This window comes from Giraffa tippelskirchi, chromosome 4 (genome assembly GCF_054371585.1).
Source record: "Giraffa tippelskirchi isolate mGirTip1 chromosome 4, T2T-mGirTip1v1.2.pri, whole genome shotgun sequence".
Lineage (NCBI taxonomy): Eukaryota > Metazoa > Chordata > Mammalia > Artiodactyla > Giraffidae > Giraffa > Giraffa tippelskirchi.
Window position 1 is genome coordinate 192,965,273 of NC_137278.1, and position 18,784 is coordinate 192,984,056.

General features: G+C 35.9%; 2 protein-coding genes, 1 long non-coding RNA gene and 1 pseudogene across 3 annotated transcripts in view; all 4 read left to right on the plus strand.

Annotated features, from left to right (window-relative positions):
- The window catches only part of LOC145545278 (uncharacterized), a 131,140-nt gene that overhangs the window by 84 nt on the left and 112,272 nt on the right, over nucleotides 1-18,784 (plus strand). The gene's annotated exons all lie outside the window — the stretch shown is intronic.
- On the plus strand, nucleotides 44-1,850 carry LOC145545276 (taste receptor type 2 member 31-like). Its single transcript, XM_081589347.1, has one exon. The coding sequence runs from the start codon at nucleotides 44-46 to the stop codon at nucleotides 941-943; it is 900 nt and encodes a 299-aa protein (XP_081445473.1). The 3' UTR covers nucleotides 944-1,850.
- Nucleotides 1,135-10,012, plus strand: LOC145544592 (putative taste receptor type 2 member 33). Its single transcript, XM_081587462.1, has 3 exons — nucleotides 1,135-1,170; nucleotides 6,575-6,710; nucleotides 7,832-10,012. Exons 1-3 carry the CDS (start codon nucleotides 1,135-1,137, stop codon nucleotides 8,665-8,667), a joined length of 1,008 nt encoding a protein of 335 aa, XP_081443588.1. The 3' UTR covers nucleotides 8,668-10,012.
- Nucleotides 8,893-16,137, plus strand: LOC145544593 (taste receptor type 2 member 42-like; annotated as a pseudogene).

Genomic DNA, 18,784 nt, shown 5'->3' on the forward strand with positions numbered 1-18,784 from the left:
GAATCACTACAGTGATATTAGACTTGGCTTTTTTTTTCTAGACATGATAACTCTACTATCGACCATTTTTTCCATCCTAGTAATAATACAATTTGTTCTGGGAAATTTTGCCAATGGCTTCATAGCACTGGTGAACTGCATTGACTGGGTCAAGAGACAAAAAATCTCCTCAACTGATGGGATTGTCACTGCTGTGGCAGTCTCCAGAATTGTTTTGCTCTGTGTAATGTTAATACATTGGTATTTAATTTTGCTTAATCCAGCTTTATATAGTTTAAAAGTAAGAACTATTGTTCATGTTGCCTGGACAATAAGCAATAATTATAGCACCTGGCTTGCTACTAGCCTCAGTATATTTTATTTGTTGAAGATAGCCAATTTCTCCAGCCTAACTTTTCTTCACCTGAAGTTGAGAGTTAAAAGTATAGTTCTCATGATGCTTCTGGGAACTTCATTCATTTTGGTTTTACAAGTTGTTGTTATAAATGTAAGGAGTACTATGCAGAGAAGTGAATATGAAGGAAACTTCGCACAGAAGACCAAACTGAGGAATATTTTATGGCTTTCACATGTGACCCTGCTCATTCTAGGAAACCTCATACCCTTTACTATGTCCTTGACATCTTTTCTGCTGCTAATCTTTTCCCTGTGGAAACATCTCAGGAAGATGCAGCTCAATGGCAAAGGATTCCAAGATCCCAGTACCAAGGTCCATATAAAAGCCATGCAAATTGTCATCTCCTTTCTCTTGCTATTTGCCTTTTACTTCCTGGTTCTAATCATACCAGTCTGGAGTCCTAAAAACCTGCATGAGGAACCATTTCTCTTGCTTTTCCCAACAGTTGAAGTCATCTATCCTTCAGTCCACTCATTTATCCTGATTTGGGGAAACAGAAAGTTAACACAGGCCTTTCTGTTGTTTCTGTGGCAGCTGGGGTGCTAGCTGAAAGACAGGAAATAGGTGGGCATCATGTGTCTTCTAGCAAAAAATGAATGGATGGAGTCTGTAACATTTTATACTTTCTACTCCTTTCTTAATTCTGTATGTCATTGAGTAATGCCCACAGGTTTACCTAGAAAAGTTTTTCACCTAAGCTTATCACAAAAAGTGTATATGTGTGTGTGTTTAAGAAAATGGTGATTACTTTACCATTAACTAAGATTTTTCAGGTAAGTAATATAATTTTACAAAATATTGTGCAATTTATCAGAATTATGAAGCATTGTGTTTTTCACATACATCCATTGTTTGGATGGTAATGACTCTGAATTTTAAATTACACACTGAGGATGTATGGATGTGAGATTTGGACTATAAAGAAAGCTGAGCAGTGAAGAATTGATGCTTCTGAACTGTGGTGTTGGAGAAGACTCTTGAGAGTCCCTTGGACTGCAAGGAGATCCAACCAGTCCATCCTAAAGAAAATCCATCCTGAATATTCATTGGAAGGACTGATGCTGAAGTTGAAACTCTAATACTTTGGCCGCCTGATGGGAAGAGCTGATTCATTTGAAAAGACCCTGATGCTGGGAAAGATTGAAGGCAGGAGGAGAAGGGGATAACAGATGATGAGGTGGCTGGATGGCATCACCGACTCGATGGACATGAGTATGAGTAAGCTCTGGGAGTTGGTAATGGACAGGGAAGCCTGGCATGCTGCAGTCCTTGGGGTCGCAAAGAGTCAGACATGACTGAGCGACTGAAGTGAACTGAACTGATGTATGTTTGGGATAAATATTATTTCATCATGGATTCTTACTTCATAGTCAATAAGGAGTAATTATAAATGTTGTTAGGAAAGAAGGACCGCCTTAAATTCAAAAGTAATAAACAGATTTTGTGTATATTATATATGTGTGTGATAAATTTCACTGAAGAATATTAGATTTTTATAAGTAGGATAAAACCTTAGAAAAAAATGAAGTCCTATGATAGGGATGAGCTTCCCTTGTAGCTCAGACAGTAAAGAATCTGTCTGCAACACAGAGAGACCCACATTTGATACCTGGGTCCAGAAAATCACCTGGAGAAGGAAATGGCAACCCACTCCAGTATTCTTGGCTGGAGAATTCCACAGACAGAGAAGCCTGGCAGGCCCCAGTCCATGGGGTCACAAAGAGTCAGACATGACTGAGTGACTAACACTTCCATGATAGGGGTAAAGAAGAAAAAAATAATCATAATTTGCTTTTAATTCTGTAGCATTACCACACTCAGGAAAATCATACCTTATAATTTTTGTATTATGATTAAAACTATATAATGGAATATTAATACATGTAATATATAATAGAAATTTTGTACCTTAGAGAAGTTTTGTACTGTGTATCAGGATATATATATAGGAATGTCGCTGTCATTATTGTTCTGAGTAACTAGAATTAAGACATCACCTGAATTTCCATCATTGGTAAGATGGATATAATAGAACACTGGTATAAAAGAATGCTATACAGCAATGAAATAAAAAGTAGAGCTACATGATGTCAATAGAATTTATATAACAAAAAATCAACAAATTAGAGCTATATAGATAATAATGCACATTGGAAATTGAGGAGAAATATCAAAATTAAAAAATTCACTGGAATTCCAGACATACAAAGTTAAAAAAATAGGTCAACTGTGTAGTTTTTGAAGCATTGCATTAGTGACAAAACTCTGAAGTAAAACAAATTAGTGATCATTGTAACAATTGGGAGTGTAGGGAGGGTGGAGAGAGAAGAGAAATAGTATCAGTAGCAAGGAATATATGGGGGAGGGTCTAGATACCTGGCAAAATTCTGTATTATGAGTCAAATGTAAAAGGGGTGTTAACACTATAATTTTTTGATGCCTATGCATTTGTGTTTTCTTTTAATCTCTGTAGGTATTATGTTTTACAATAATGAATATGTGTAGAAAGCAGAAAAAGAAATTATTAAAAATAATATTAACCTGAAACCACATATTCTCATAGATACCACTGTAATTAGAGTTCTTGTTGAATAAAGAGAAATACAGGGTTATGGTAGTATGAAGCCTGAGATAAGACTTAAAAATAATTTTAATTAATAGAAAAAAGGAAGACATGATACAAGAATTACAAATCCACATTATTTGTGCTTTTTAAAAAAAAATATTTATTTTTAATTGAAAGATAATTGGTCCACAATATTGTGTTGGTTTCTACCATGCATCAGCATGAATCAGCCATAGGTATACATGTGTTCTCTCCTTCTTGAACCTTCCTTCCACCTCCCATTAAAATCTCAAATTCAAAATATCTTAGTTTTCCTAGACACTTTTGTTTTCAAATATCACTCACTCCCAGGTGGTGCTAGTGGTAAAGAATCTGCCTGCCAAAGCAGGAGACTCAAGAGACATGGGTTCAGTCCCTGGGTTGGGAAGATCCCCTGGAGTAAGGAATGGCAACCCACTTCCGTATTCTTGCCTGGAAAGTCCCACTGACAGAGGAGCCTGATGGGCTACAGTCCATGGTGTTGCAGAAAGTTGGATACGATTGAGCACACACAGACACACACACATTTTGATAGCACAATTTAGTGAATTTCCTATGAACTAAACCTAAATATAAAAAACATGATGGTTTATCTTAAAATTAAATAACAATTTTGTGCTTCCATCCATAATCAATCACACACTAAGAATGTGTGTGCATGTGTATGTGTATGCACACGTGTGTTGATGCGTATGTTTCTGTTGTTATAAATTTTTTAGTTCCTTGTTAGAGAAAAAAAGACATAGAAAGGTAAATTTGTTAAAACTCAATACACATTCAGTGGAATGTTTGAAAATGTTTGTGCATATGTTGTTGTACTTTGGTTAATAAATTACCTAGATTTAATCACAGTAGCTAGAAATATAAATAAGCAGGTGAGAAAACTTAGCTTGCTAATGATGGTATTAAAATATGAAAGAAGATTATATAGTGTATTATTGCATATATATCTTCATTTTCATATGAAAATTCAATAAAAGCAGAGTACTGTTTGAGGTAACTTTAGCCATAATTGTCAGAATGTAAGTAAAGGAAAAAAACAGCAAGTAAATCGTTAGAGTATGTCAGTTTGACGTTGTTCTTGATGACGTAGTAGGTAAAGATGCTCTTTCATGCTGGCTCTGATGCTGAGAATGATTCAAGTACCTAATAGGGAAGATTGGCTACTGTTCACCTGTCACAGTGAATTTTGCCACTTTGAAAACTGGATGATATCACATCTATCAGAGTTCTCCCATTTCACTGCTGTCATCATCATCATCATGAACTATGTCATTTAGTGATGCTTATAAATGTAATTTGGACAATATCTAAGTAATTTCCTAAAGATTAACATTGTCTTAGCCTAGTGAAGAGAAAAGTTTACGTCAAAATGAGTGTATTTATAAATTAAATTTATTTTAGTTTAAAATGTATTACTTGCACCAATTATTTCATTTACTAAATTAAATTCCTTTAATAAAAAAGATAAACTAAATAACCTTTATGAGCAAGCTCCTAACAGAGGACTTTAGAGTGTGCTCCAGGATCCTTGCTTGAAGAATCCCATGGACAGAGGGCTACGGTCCATAGGGTCACAAAGAGTTAAACATGACTGACATGACATGATGCACAGCATGCATATAGGATGGTGTCACTGTCACTGATGTACTATAGTTTGCTCATTTGAATGGTGTTTTGAGGTCAAGTTTTGTTCCTTGACTTTCTCCATAATGATAGACAAGCTGTAATCCAAGAAAAGTTACTCATGTTTTCTCTAGTAAATGAGGTTTTTGAGAAGCAAATATGATGTCAAAGACAAGAATATCTTGTAATATATAGGGATATATCTAGCAAATACTGATTACTATTATTATAATCATCAAAATGAAGATTGTTCTGTAAAAAATAGTATGTTTCTTTTAAACTTCAATTACTGAGATTCACTTGTACGAAGTTATTTTTAATTTATTGATTATTTTCAGTTACCTACCTTTCTTCACCTAGACCAAGTTGAATTATTGTTACTTTTTATGTGTTTTCTTCTTTGGTTCTATAGTCAATTGATGCTGCTGATTACGAAGTTGATGATAAAATTTCATTCCTAAAACCACAATTTTAATTCTGAAAAGTGGCTCTTAGAAACTCCTACTTGGGGGTTTTCATGCTTTTTAAAATTATTTTAGGGAACTCAGAGGTGAAACTTTGGTAAAGAATCTTTCTTGATCACCATTTAAGCAAACAAAATTCTATTCTTTCACACATATTATAACAAAAGATTACATTAGATATTACAATAAAAGAAGAAATAGTCACTCTTCTTGGCATGAAAATCACATACTAAGTCATTTTAAACGAATTGAAATGTTTTTCACAATGTTAGCTCAGGACCAGTGTGATAATAGAAGTTGGTATTTATTGAAATGGAAAGGAAACCACAATAAAAACAAAAAAGTACTTCAAAACTATTAGTTTTCAACCCATTAATCATCAGTAGTGGTATTTGGGATGGGAGTTTTTTTCACTCAAAGGAAATGTGAAGCACGCAAGATAAAGACTCTATTTTTTTAATCTATGAAATTCATACTTGGCATTTGGGGAAATGCATTGATTGGAATAATGAACTGAACCAACTGGGAAGACATCGGAAAGTCAACTTCATTAACCTCATTCTCACCAGCTTACCCATAACTAGGATATATTTCTTAATCTTAGTACTGATTGATTAATATCTACTTTGATGCTCTACGCAGAGCTACACAACACTGGTGAAACTGGGAAAAATAATATTCCGTTTTGTATAATGATGCACCACTTGACTGTCTTGTTTGCCATATGCCTCAGCAGCTTCTCTTTCCTGAAGATAGCTACTTTTCCCCATCCTCTTATTCTGTGGTTAAAGTGGCAGCTTTTGTAATTTCAAGGCAGGCTCAGAAAGTGTTTCAATTTAGTTTCCTAAAATGAGAGCTAGATCTCATAGTGCATGGTTTCAGGAACAGAACTCAGTTCCTGGGTGACTAAAGATAGTAGCAATTGTCCGATACTGCCCACTTATTCAGCTCTCCGATGTCCACCCTTTATTCTACATGTAAAATTTACAAAAAGATGCTGATGCCGTGTGAAAAAAGAAAGTTTCCAACACTATATTAGGTGTCTGTTTTGCATTACAAATCACCTCAAGATCCTAGTGATTACCCTAGTAACGTCGAGCATAGTTACGATCAAGCTTGATCAAATCGTTTAAGCTTTCACTGCGTCCTCTGCATTGGGTTTCAAAATTTTCCTCACTAACAACAAAAGTTGATGGGAAATTTTGTAAAACGATGAGTCCTTATTTGCATCTGGCAAATGAGAATTTGTATTTTACTTCAAAGACACTTATGAAGTAATCCATCCCATGGTAGGGCACAAAGTATATGAAGAGAGCTAATCTGAGCTGTTAGGGAATAGCAGTGTTTTTCATCGAGATGTCATTGAACTCTTCCAATATTATTTCCTGGTGCTTTTCTGCTTGACATTCATCACAGAGTTTGAAAGAAATAAGAACTTCACTGTACATCCAGAAATCAACTTCATAAAGAATTTAAGATCAGAATATTGAAGGAATCGCAACAGTGACATTAGACTTGGATTTTTTAGACATAGTAACTTTAGTATTCAGCATTCTTTCCATTCTAACAGTGACAGAATTTGTTCTGGGAAATTTTGTGAATGGCTTCATAGCACTCAGTTCAGTTCAGTTCAGTTCAGTTCAGTCGCTCAGTCGTGTCCAACTCTTTGCAACCCCATGAATCGCAGCATGCCAGGCCTCCCTGTCCATCACCAACTCGCAGAGTTTACACAAACTCATGTCCATCGAGTCGGTGATGCCATCCAACCATCTCATCCTCTGTTGTCCCCTTCTCCTCCTGCCCCCAATCCTACCCAGCATTAGGGTCTTTTCCAATGAGTCAACTCTTCGCATGAGATGGCCAAAGTATTGGAGTTTCAGCTTCAACATCAGTCCTTCCAATGAACACCCAGGACTGATCTCCTTTAGGATGGACTGGTTGGATCTCCTTGCAGTCCAAGGGACTCTCAAGAGTCTTGTCCAACACCACAGTTCAAAAGCATCAATTCTTCAGTGCTCAGCTTTCTTCACAGTCCAACTCTCACATCCACACATGACTACTGGAAAAACTATAGCCTTGATTAGACGGACCTTTGTTGGCAAAGTAATGTCTCTGCTTTTTAATATGCTGTCTAAGTTGGTCATAACTTTCCTTCCAAGGAGTAAGCATCTTTTAATTTCATGGCTGCAATCACCATCTGCAGTGATTTTGGAGCCCAAAAAAATAAAGTCTGTCACTGTTTCCACTGTTTCCCCATCTGTTTCTCATGAAGTGATGGGACCAGATGCCATGATCATAGGTTTCTGAATGTTGAGCTTTAAGCCAATTTTTTCACTCTCCTCTCTCACTTTCATCAAGAGGCTCTTTAGTTCTTCTTCGCTTTCTGCCATAAGGGTGGTGTCATCCACATATCTGAGGTTATTGATATTTCTCCGGCAATCTCGATTCCAGCTTGTGTTTCTTCCAGCCCAGCGTTTCTCATGATGTACTCTGCATATAAGTTAAATAAGCAGGGTGACAATATACAGCCTTGACGTACTCCTTTTCCTATTTGGAACCAGTCTGTTGTTCCATGTCCAGTTCTAACTGTTGCTTCCTGACCTGCATACAGGTTTCTCAAGAGACAGGTCAGATGGTCTGGTATTCCCATCTCTTTCAGAATTTTCCACGGTTTATTGTGATCCACACCGTCAAAGGCTTTGGCATAGTCAGTAAAGCAGAAATAGATGTTTTTCACAGCACTGGTGAACTGCAGTGACTGGGTCAGGAGACAAAAGATCTCATCAGCTGATGGGATTCTCACTGCTCTGGCAGTCTGCAGAATTGTTTTGCTCTGGACAATATTAATAAATTGGTATGCAACTATGTATAATCCAGCTCTATATAGTTTAAGAATTATTATCAGTGCTGCCTGGACAGCAAGCAACCATTTTAGTAACTGGCTTGCTACTAACATCGGTATATTTTATTTGTTCAAGATAGCTAATTTCTCCAGCCTAATTTTTCTTCACCTGAAGTGGAGAGTTAAAAGTGTAGTTCTCGTGATGATGTTGGGGACTTCAGTGGTTTTGTTTTTTCAAGTTGCAGTGTCAAGTATAGATGAGACTATTCAGACAAGTGAATATGAAAGAAACATCACTGAGAAGACCAAATTAAGGGACATTTTACACCTTTCAAATATGACCCTGCTCACACTAACATACTTCATACCCTTCACTATGTCCCTGACATCTTTTCTGCTGCTAATCTTTTCCCTGTGGAAACATCTCAAGAAGATGCAGCTCAACGTCAAAGGATCCCAAGAACCCAGCACCAAGGTCCACATAAAAGCCATGCAAACTGTCATTTCCTTTCTTTTTCTTTTTGCCACTTACATCCTGACTGTAATTTTAACAATTTGGAATTCTAAAGAGCTGCAGAAGGAACCTGTCCAAATGCTTTTCCAGGCTCTTGCAATCACCTATCCTTCAATGCACTCATTTATCCTGATTTGGACAAATAGGAAATTAACACAGATGTTTCTGTCATTTCTGTGGCAGCCAAGATGCTGGCTAAAAGTAAAAGGAACTAGGTAGATGCATATGTCTTCTTGCAGAAAATTAAAGGATGAAGTCTGTTACATTTTATACTTTATTCTGCTTTTTGAAAAAAATGTGTTATAATTGAGTAAATATCCAAAAGTTTACCTAGAAAAGTCTTTTACCCAAGCTAATCACAAAAAGTGTCTTTGTGTGTGTTTATGAAAGATATAAGAAAGATGATAAAATTGCATTTATCTAGGTGACTAAGTGACTTCATTCATGTCCAACTCGTTGAGACCCTGTGGACTGCAGCCTGCCAGGGTCCTCTGTCTCTGGAATTTTCCAGGCAAGAATACTGGAATGAGTTGCCATTTCCTCCTCCAGGGAATCTTTCCCACCCACAGATTGAATCCTAGTCTCCTGCGTCTCCTGAAATGGCAAGTGGGTTCTTAACCATTAGCGCCATCCAGGAAGCCCTGATATTAAGATTGCCATACTATTATCCAGTATATTTCAGATAAGCATTCTAACTGTACAAAATATTATGTGAAATTCTTCAGGATTATGAAGCAATGTGTGTTTCACCTACATAATCTATGTTATCACCTTCCAATTGAAAAATTTATGACCTACATTTATGAATTTTAAAGAACTGACAACTTAGGAATTCATCATTATTTTCCACTCTAACTAGCACCACAGTGTGTTTAGATTTTATTATTTGAGCCTCCAATTGTTTGGATGGTAATGACCTTCAATTCTAGGTCACACATTGAGGATATATATTTGAGATAGATGTTATTCTCTCATCACTTACTTCCATCCATCACTTACTTTATGGTTATTTGAGAGTAATTAGCAACATTGTTAGGAAAAGATGCCCACAATAAAATTAGATAAATTTTACATATGTGTACAATCAACTCTATAGAGGACTATTATATTTAATACACAGACAAAAAAACAGAAAATAATCAGTTCTGTTATATGGATGAAGAAGAAAATATTAATCATGGCTGTTTTCAGTGCTGCTATATTTCCACATGCAGTAAGGAAAGTCACTTTTTACAATTTTTAACTAAAAAGACATGTTGAAATGGAGATCTGATGTCAGATTATTCATTTTCCCCCTAAACCACCTGGAGCTTCCTCTGAAATGCTCATCATCTCCTCCATTTTGCTACCTAAAACTTCCTTTTAACCTTGAGACAAGAAGACACAGATCTTCTCTATCTTAAAAATACATACTGTATAAGAATAGTAAAAATTTTTGCTATATGATTGAATGGCTTTTCTGCATGTATTAAAGTAGTATCTATGCTGTCTATGTAATAATTATAGGAAATATCTTCAAGATCTGTTTTATAACAATCTCATGGAAAATGATGAAATAGAAAAAGTGTGTTGACATGGTATTGATAACAATTTTCAGCAGAGGAAAGAAATGTATAACCTCGCTCAACAACTCAATTTACACGTCTATATTAATTCTTAGTTGTGAAATTATAACAACATGATCCAAACTTAAGGTAAATCATTTCTACATCTGACTTATTCATTCTTTTTTAATTATCTCTCTGTCCTAGGACAATGTAAACCCTACAATGTGGGGATCATGTTTATCCTGTTTCCTACCCCATCCTTGGACATAAAAAACTGTCTATAGAAGAGTTCATCCAAATGATATTCTAGTGACTAAATGGATGAATAAACTATGAGGGCTGAGAACCGATGAAAATGAAACTGATCATAAACTCTGCAGGTTGCATGGATTTCCTAGTTCTGTTTCCTCACCATTCAATCGCCTCTACAAAATCTACACAGTCTCAGTCCCAGTGTCTGAATTAGACTGAGTAGACAAACTGCTGCCACAAATAGGCTCCCAAGCATAAACTGACTCAAACACAGCGCACATTTCATTTTGCCCTTTGAAGAGTACTGCTATGTCTGAGCGGCCTTCTTTAGGCAGTTGAATAACAGGAATCAGGCCGATCAAGTTTACCATTTTATCATGTAGTTTCTAAGATTGCTTGGGGTTATTTCCACACAAGAAATCTGGGAGAAAAAGGTGTGCAGCATACTGTCCATAGGGAAGTTTTTGGAATGGGCCTAAAAATAGTGGACATAATTTTCACTTACATGACATTGTTCAGATTTTGATCAGCTTGCCACAACCATTTGTTAGGGGAGCAGGAAATGTGGTCACTCTCTAGCCCTGAATGAAGAACATGGAATTGAGATGGTGGAAGTGGGGAGGCCACTTAGTTATATTTCAATTAAAATAGCAACAAGTCACTGTGAAAGAAAATAAATTTCTCCATTAAGAAGCATGGTGTAGCTTGTTCATGTCATTTTAATAATATCTACATGCCCTTACATCTGTCTTGAGTTCTTTTTTTCTATTTCTTCATCAACTGCAAAGAATTCAAGTTCACCCTACATGTTTGTATATTCATAAAGTCAGCTGATTGTGCACCGTAGCACTTGCAGCTTCCTCATGTATTTTGCCTGTGCATTCTGTTTGTAATTCCTGACTTAGCTAGTATAATGTTCTGTTCTAATATTTCTAGTTATTTTTCCTGGGACTTGGGTGTGAAATGTGAACTATTCATAATTTCTTTATTCCTATAAATTATATGAAAGTGAAAGTGAAGTCACTCAATCGTGTCCTACTCTTTGCAACCCCATGCCTTGTAGCCTACCAGGCTCCTCTGTCCATGGGATTCTCCAGGCAAGAATACTAATCAACAAAATTCTTGACAGAAGGATCCTATTGATGAATGGCAAATAAAGTCTGAGGTATATAATCTTTTTCTAGCAATTCCTATCAAAATTCAAAATATTTGCATCCAAATATATGACTCAGGGAAGATAAAAGCACAAATTAGTGGAAACCAGTTCTCTCATATTTGTGTGTTTACATAGCTGAATCATCCTTTTAGTCTTAGCAGAAATGGGAAATTGCAGCTGGCATCAAAGATAAATGGACATTATTAATGTTTACTCTGGAAATTACATAGCTACTGACTGTAAGCCATAAAAAAGGTATTCATGAAGCTTTGTATCTGTTAACAGGACCATTTGATGTAGCACTGGAAATACAGTATAAGTAGAATAGACTACTCTTTCTATGAATATCTTCACAACTAAATCACATTGCAGAATTTTGACTGTTTTTTTTTTTAAATTATGATGAAAACAGTAAAGAAAGCATCATTAATATTTGTAAGCCTACAACTGTTTTACTATAAAGCTGTCAGTGAAGCAAAATAAGGGAAATATTTTAATACAAATGTTAGTTGGAATGAAGGGCTCTTTCTACTAGTGGCAACAGGAGAACTCCTCTTAGGAGTGCTGAGAAATGGGTCAAGAATAGGAAAGTCACATCAGCTGGTTTCATCCTTACCTGCTTAGCTGTGGGCAGAATCATTCACATGTGGGTAACGTTATTGGGTTCATTTACAGTGGGGCTATTTTCACATCTGTATGCTACCGTCAAACTAGCAAAGGTGATTACTTTTTTGGGGGCACTAATGAATCACTTAACTACCTGGTTTGCCAACCCCTAAGTGTGTTCCACTTCTTTAAGCCAGTTTCTCTCATTTTTTTCATGTGGCTGGAGTGGAGAAGGAACAGAGCGATTCTTATACTTTTCCTGGGCTCTTTGCTCTTACTGTCTATTAACCACTTAATGCTCTTGGTGAGCTGTGGATGAATAGCTATAGAGAGCCTGAAAGAAACACAACTTTGCATTTAGATGCAAGTAAAATTTTCTATCTTAGATGCCTTATTCTTCTTAGCTTGACCTGTGTTATCCATTTTTGTCTCTCCCTGGCCTCTTTGAGCTTTTATTTTTCTCCTTGGCGAGACACACCAAGAATTTCCAACTCAACCTGAATGGCTCAGGAGACTCCAGCACAGAGGCTCATAAAAAGGCCATGAAAAGGGTGACAACCTTCCTCTTCCTCTTCATCATTTACTTTTTCCACTCTATTAGGGAGCTGGAACTTTCTTAAGGTACAGCAGTATCAGGCCATGAAGTTTGTCATGAAGATTTCAACTGTCTTCACCTTCCTCTTATGTTTTAATTTCAGGGATCAGCAAGCTAAGAAAGATCACCTTGAGTTTAATTTTGCATCTTATATTCTCTTTGAGAAAACTAAGATCATTAGTTTCATGGACAGAATTTAAAAGTACATTCTGTATTCTAGGGAAAATGCCTTAATGGAAGAAACTGTAGATTCATTTTCAATTTCAACATATCTTTTATCAGGTCCATTTAGGACCTTTCATCAGGTCCTTGTAAGTGTTCCCTTACAACCAGTCATTAATTAAATATATTTTCTCAAAGTGTTTTGAAATAATGTTTGATTAAAGGAAATATACCTGCTATAACAACATTTGCTGGTAACAAAAAATGTATTTGAGAGTTTAAGAAAAAGATTAAATATCAGTTCAGGTCAGTTCAGTCGCTCAGTCGTGTCCGACTCTTTGCCACCGCATGGACTGCAGCATGCCAGGCCTCCCTGTATCACCAACTCCTGGAGTTTACTCAAACTCATCTCCATTGAGCCAGTGATGCCATCCAACCATCTCATCCTCTGTCGTCCCCTTCTCCTCCTGCCTTCAGTCTTTCCCAGTGTCAGGGTCTTTTCCAATGAGTCAGTTCTTCGCATCAGGTTGCCAAAGGATTGGAGTTTCAGCTTAGCATCAGTCCTTCCAATGAGTACTCAGGACTGATTTCCAATGCGATATAAATGAATGTGTATGAAATCACATCATAGAAAGGAAAAAGAGTAATATAATTTTTAAAATTAAAGATGAATTCAAAATTGGAGTAGGAAAAAGATTTTAAAATGTTATGTGAAATAATTTTCATATAAATATAATTGTAAAATTATTCTCACATTGAAAATTTTGTAAAGAATGTGCAGCAATGAGAATTTTCATACTCTACTCCTAGGATTATACAGTAGTCCAATTACTTTGGCCAGTAATATGACACTTTAAGTAAGATGAAGATAAATATGCTGACTCATTAATTTTGTACCTTAGAGAATCTTTGTACCTCTGCATCGAGATACACATACAGAAATGTGCATATAACTATTGCCCTGAGTGGCTAGAATTGAGATGTCACCAAAGTTTCCATCATTGTTAAATTGGGTACTATAGAATACTGGTATAATAGAATACTATACAGCAATTAAATGAACAATTAGAGCTATATATTTTCAATTGAATTTATATAACAAAAAATCAACAAACCAGAGCTATATAGATAATAATGCACATAGGAAATTGAGGGGAAATATCAAGATATAAAAAATGCACTGAAATTCCAGATTCATATAGTTAAAAAATAAGTAAATTGTATAGTTTTTGAAACTTATAACATTAGTGGCAAAACTCTCAAGTGAAACAAATGAGTAATTATTGTAACAATTAGGATAATAGGGAGGTTTGGAGGGAAGAGAAATGTTATCAAAAGAAGGGAATATATGAGGAGAGTCTAAATAGCCGGCAAAATACTATTTTATGAGTCAAATGTAGCATGGTGTCAGCGGTATAATTTTTTGATTCTTATGCATTTTTGTTTTCTTACAGTCTATATTGGTCTTCCATTTTACAATAATTAAAATGCTTAGATGGCATAAAAAAGAAAGAAAATTATTGAAAATAATATTAGGCAGGAACCATATATTCTCATAGATAACATTGTAATTAGAATTCTTGCTGAATAAAGAGAAATACAGGATTATGGTAGTATTAAATCTTAGTTAAATTTTACAAATAATTTAAATTAATTGAAAAAAGGAGGATGTGATACAGAAATTATATATCCACATTATTAACATTATTAAACCTCAAATTCAAAATATCTAAATTTTTAAAGATGGTTTCATTCTCAAATATCCAATGTAATTATTTCTAAGACATATTTTGAATAGCAGAACTTAGTGAATTTCCCATGAACTAAACATAGATATAAAAAAATATAATTATTTTTAAGTTTATCCTAAAATTAAATATGAACAGTCTTTGTACCAAAGTTCATAATCAGTCACACACTAAGGATAGTATATATGTATGCATATGCACATGCATATGTTGAGGTATATGCTTTTGTTATAAATGTTTTAGTTCATTGTTAGACAAAAAAAGACAAAGATCTAGAAAGATAGATTTGTTAAAGATCAATACATATTCAGTGTAATGTTTGGATATGTTTGTATATACGTAGTTGTACTTTGGCTGCTTAATAAATTACCCAGATTTAATCACAGTAGCTAGCAACATAAATAAACAGCTGACAGAACTTTGCTTGCTAATGACAGTATTAAAATATGAGAGAAGATTATATAGTGTGCTATTGTGTATATATATATATTAATTTCCATATGAAAATTCAATAAAAGCAAAGTACTGTTTGTTTGAGGTAACTTTAGCCATAATTTTCACAATGTAGTAAAGGAAAAAAACAGCAGGTAATTCATTAGATTGTGTTGGTTTGAAGTTATTCCTGATGAAGTAATAGGTGAAGAAGTTCTTTCATGCTAGTTCTGATGCTGAGAATGACTCAGTTACCTAAACACCATGGGGAAGATTTGTTAGTGTTCAACTGTCATAGTGAACTTTGCCACTCTGAAAACTGGATGAAATCACATTCGTTAGAATTTTCCTATTTCACTGCTATCATCATCATCGTCTGTATCATTTAGTAGTGCTTATAAACATAATTTGGATAATATCTAAGTAATTTCCTAAAGATTAACATTGTCTTAGCCTAGTAAAGAGGAAAGTTGAAGTCAAAATGAATATATTTAGAAATTTTATTTATTTTGATTTAAAATATATTACTTTCACAATTATTTCATTTACACTAAAAAGCAAAAAATTTTAGTGTAAATGAAATTCCTTTAATAAAAAGATAGAGTAAATAAACCCCTTTATGAGCAAACTCTTAACAGAGGGCTTTAGGAGTCAAAATAAGACCAAATAGCAGGAAGCCATTACGTCTTGTCTATTATACAATGAGCACAAAATCCCTTTTCTACCAATAAAGGCAAAAGAGAAAAACTATTGAAAAATTAAACTGAGGAGTAGGATGGTGTCACTATCAATGATATAGTTTGCTCATTTGAATGGTGTTTTCTTTTTAATTAATTTATTTTAATTGGAGGCTAATTACAATACCATGGTGGGTTTTGCCATACATCAACATGAATCAGTCCCAGGTGTACATATGTTCCCCCATCCTGAACCCCCACCCACCTGCCTCCTCTCCCCTTCCTTCTGGGTTGTCCCAGAGCACCAGCTTTGAGTGCCCTGCTTCATGCATGGAACTTGCACTGGTCATCTATTTTATATAACGAATGGTGTTTTGAGATAAAGTTCTGTGTCTTGGCTTTCCCCATAGTGAGCTCCTGTAGTGATTATTCAGCAAAAGACCAGCTGCTATCCAAACCTACTCACATCCACTCTCAGTTTCTTCCAACGTGGTGTAGAATGACTAGATCATGATTTTATCCCATTTGTAACCAAAGCGCTCAGAATAGAAGGCAGATGTTGTCATTTTCTGGCTAACACTACAAAAAAGGAGAAGATACTTTCTTTAAGAGCTTGTGTTCCTAGTATTTTATTCAGTTTCCCCATAAAAGATATTTTATGCAAGAGCAAAAGATAATTCCTGTCACTGAAAAAATAAGCTTAAGAAAATGAATAATCAAGATAAGAATTAATAATCAAGGTTAAGAATTCAGTAGATGTATCTTTTAATTTCATTTTTAAAATTTCATTTATTTTGGTCCCACCATGTGGCATGTAGGATCCCAGATCCTTCACTGGGAATTGAACACATGCCCCCTGCATTGAGAACATGGAGTCTTAATCATTGAAACGTCAAGGAAGTCCTAGGAATCAGGGTTTCCTGATTTATTTAGCAACCTATCAGACAGAATTTAAGAGAAAATTAGTGAACTGGAAGATAGCTACCCAGAATGAAACATAAAAACACAAAGATATAAAAAATAAAACCCACAGGGTGAGAAACATGAAGGTTATAGTCAGAAAATCTTCACATATTTGGGTATTTTTGGACAGTTAAAGAAGTAAAATGGGGTGAAAGTGATATTGCTAAGATTCTTTTAAAGTTGATAAAATGTGTCAATCTATTGATTGGAGAAGACATCAAGGCCCAGAGAAGATAACGAATACAAGTTGAAAAATATAAGTTGACATGCAACTATTCAGTTCAGTTCATTTCAGTTCAGTCACTCAGTCGTGTCTGACTCTTTGCCACCCCATGGAGTGTAGCACGCCAGACCTCCCTGTATCACTGACTCCCAGGGTTTACTCAAACTCATGTCCACTGAGTCGGTGATTCCATCCAACCATCTCATCCTTTGCCATAAGGTGGTGTCAACTGCATATCTGAGGTTATTTCTACGGGCAATCTTGATTCCGGCTTGTGCTTCATCCAGCCTGGCATTTCACATGAAACCTGCATGCAGGTCAGGAAGCAACAGTTAGAACTGGACATGGAACAACAAACTGGTTCCAAATAGGAAAAGGAGTACATCAAGGCTGTATATTGTCACCCTGCTTATTTAACTTATATGCAGAGTACATAATGAGAAACGCTGGGCTGGAAGAAACACAAGCTGCAATCAAAGATTGCTGGGAGAAATATCAATAACCTCAGATATGCAGATGACACCACCCTTATGGCAGAAAGTGAAGAAGAACTAAAGAGCCTCTTGATGAAAGTGAAAGAGGAGAGTGAAAATTTGGCTTAAAGCTCAACGTTCAGAAAACTAAGATCATGGCATCTGGTCCCATCACTTCATGGCAAATAGATGGGGAAACAGTGGAAGCAGTGTCAGACTTTATTTTGGGGGGCTCCAAAATCACTGCTGATGGTGATTGCAGCCATGAAATTAAAAGACGCTTACTCCTTGGAAGGAAGGTTATGACCAACCTAGATAGCATATTTAAAAGCAGAGGCATTACTTTGCCAACAAAGGCCCATCTAGTCAAGGCTATGGTTTTTCCAGTTGTCATGTGTGGATGTGAGAGTTGGACGCTGAAGAAAGCTGAGCACCAAAGAATTGATGCTTTTGAACTGTGGTGTTGGAGGAGACTCTTGAGAGTCCCTTGGACTGCAAGGAGATCCAACCAGTCCATCCTAAAGGAGATCAGTCCTGGGTGTTCATTGGAAGGACTGATGTTGAAGCTGAAACTCCAATACTTTGGCTACCTCATGCGAAGAGTTGACTCATTGGAAAAGACCCTAACGCTGGGTAGGATTGCGGGCAGGAGGAGAAGGGGACGACAAAGGATGGGATGGTTGGATGGCATCACTGACTCAATGGACATGGGTTTGGGTAGACTCCGGGAGTTGGTGGTGGACAGAGAGGCCTGGCGTGCTGCAATTCATGGGGTCACAAAGAGTCGGACAAGACTGAGTGACTGAACTGAACTGAACTCTGCATTTAAGTTAAATAAGCAGAATGACAATATACAGCCTTGATGTACTCCTTTCCCAATTTTGAAACAGTCCATTGTTCCATGTCTGTTTCTCACCGTTGCTTTTTAACCTGCATACAGGTTTTGCAGGAGGCAGGTAAGGTGGTCTGGTATTCCCATCTCTTTAAGAATTTTCCACAACTCTTTTCAACAGAAGAGTCTGAAATACAGTACTTGAGTGCAATCTCAAAACTGACAGAATGAGCTCTGTTTGTGTCCAAGGCAAACCATTCAATATCACAGTAATCCAAGTCTATGCCCCAAACACTAATGCTGAAGAAGCTGAAGTTGAACAATTCTATGACAGCCTTACCAGCCCTATAATGTCATTGTTACTGTATTATATTGGTTGAAGAAGTTATAATCCCACCCATCTTCAAGAGGAGGGGCTGCAGACCCCAGATCTCAATAAGAAGAGAGTTAAAGAGTTTGCAGTCATGTTTCAAAACTACCAAAGACTCCAAGAGATCCTAGTGTAACGTCAAACAACAGATTTTCTGTATTTATATAAAGTATGAGTTCTTTATACACAATATGTATTGTGATATGAATAATAAAAATAACCTTTTTAAACTATAATTTAGGATACTTGTTGCATGTGGTGATTAGGAAAGTTTGCCTCAGCAATTTCTGAGTTAAAGGA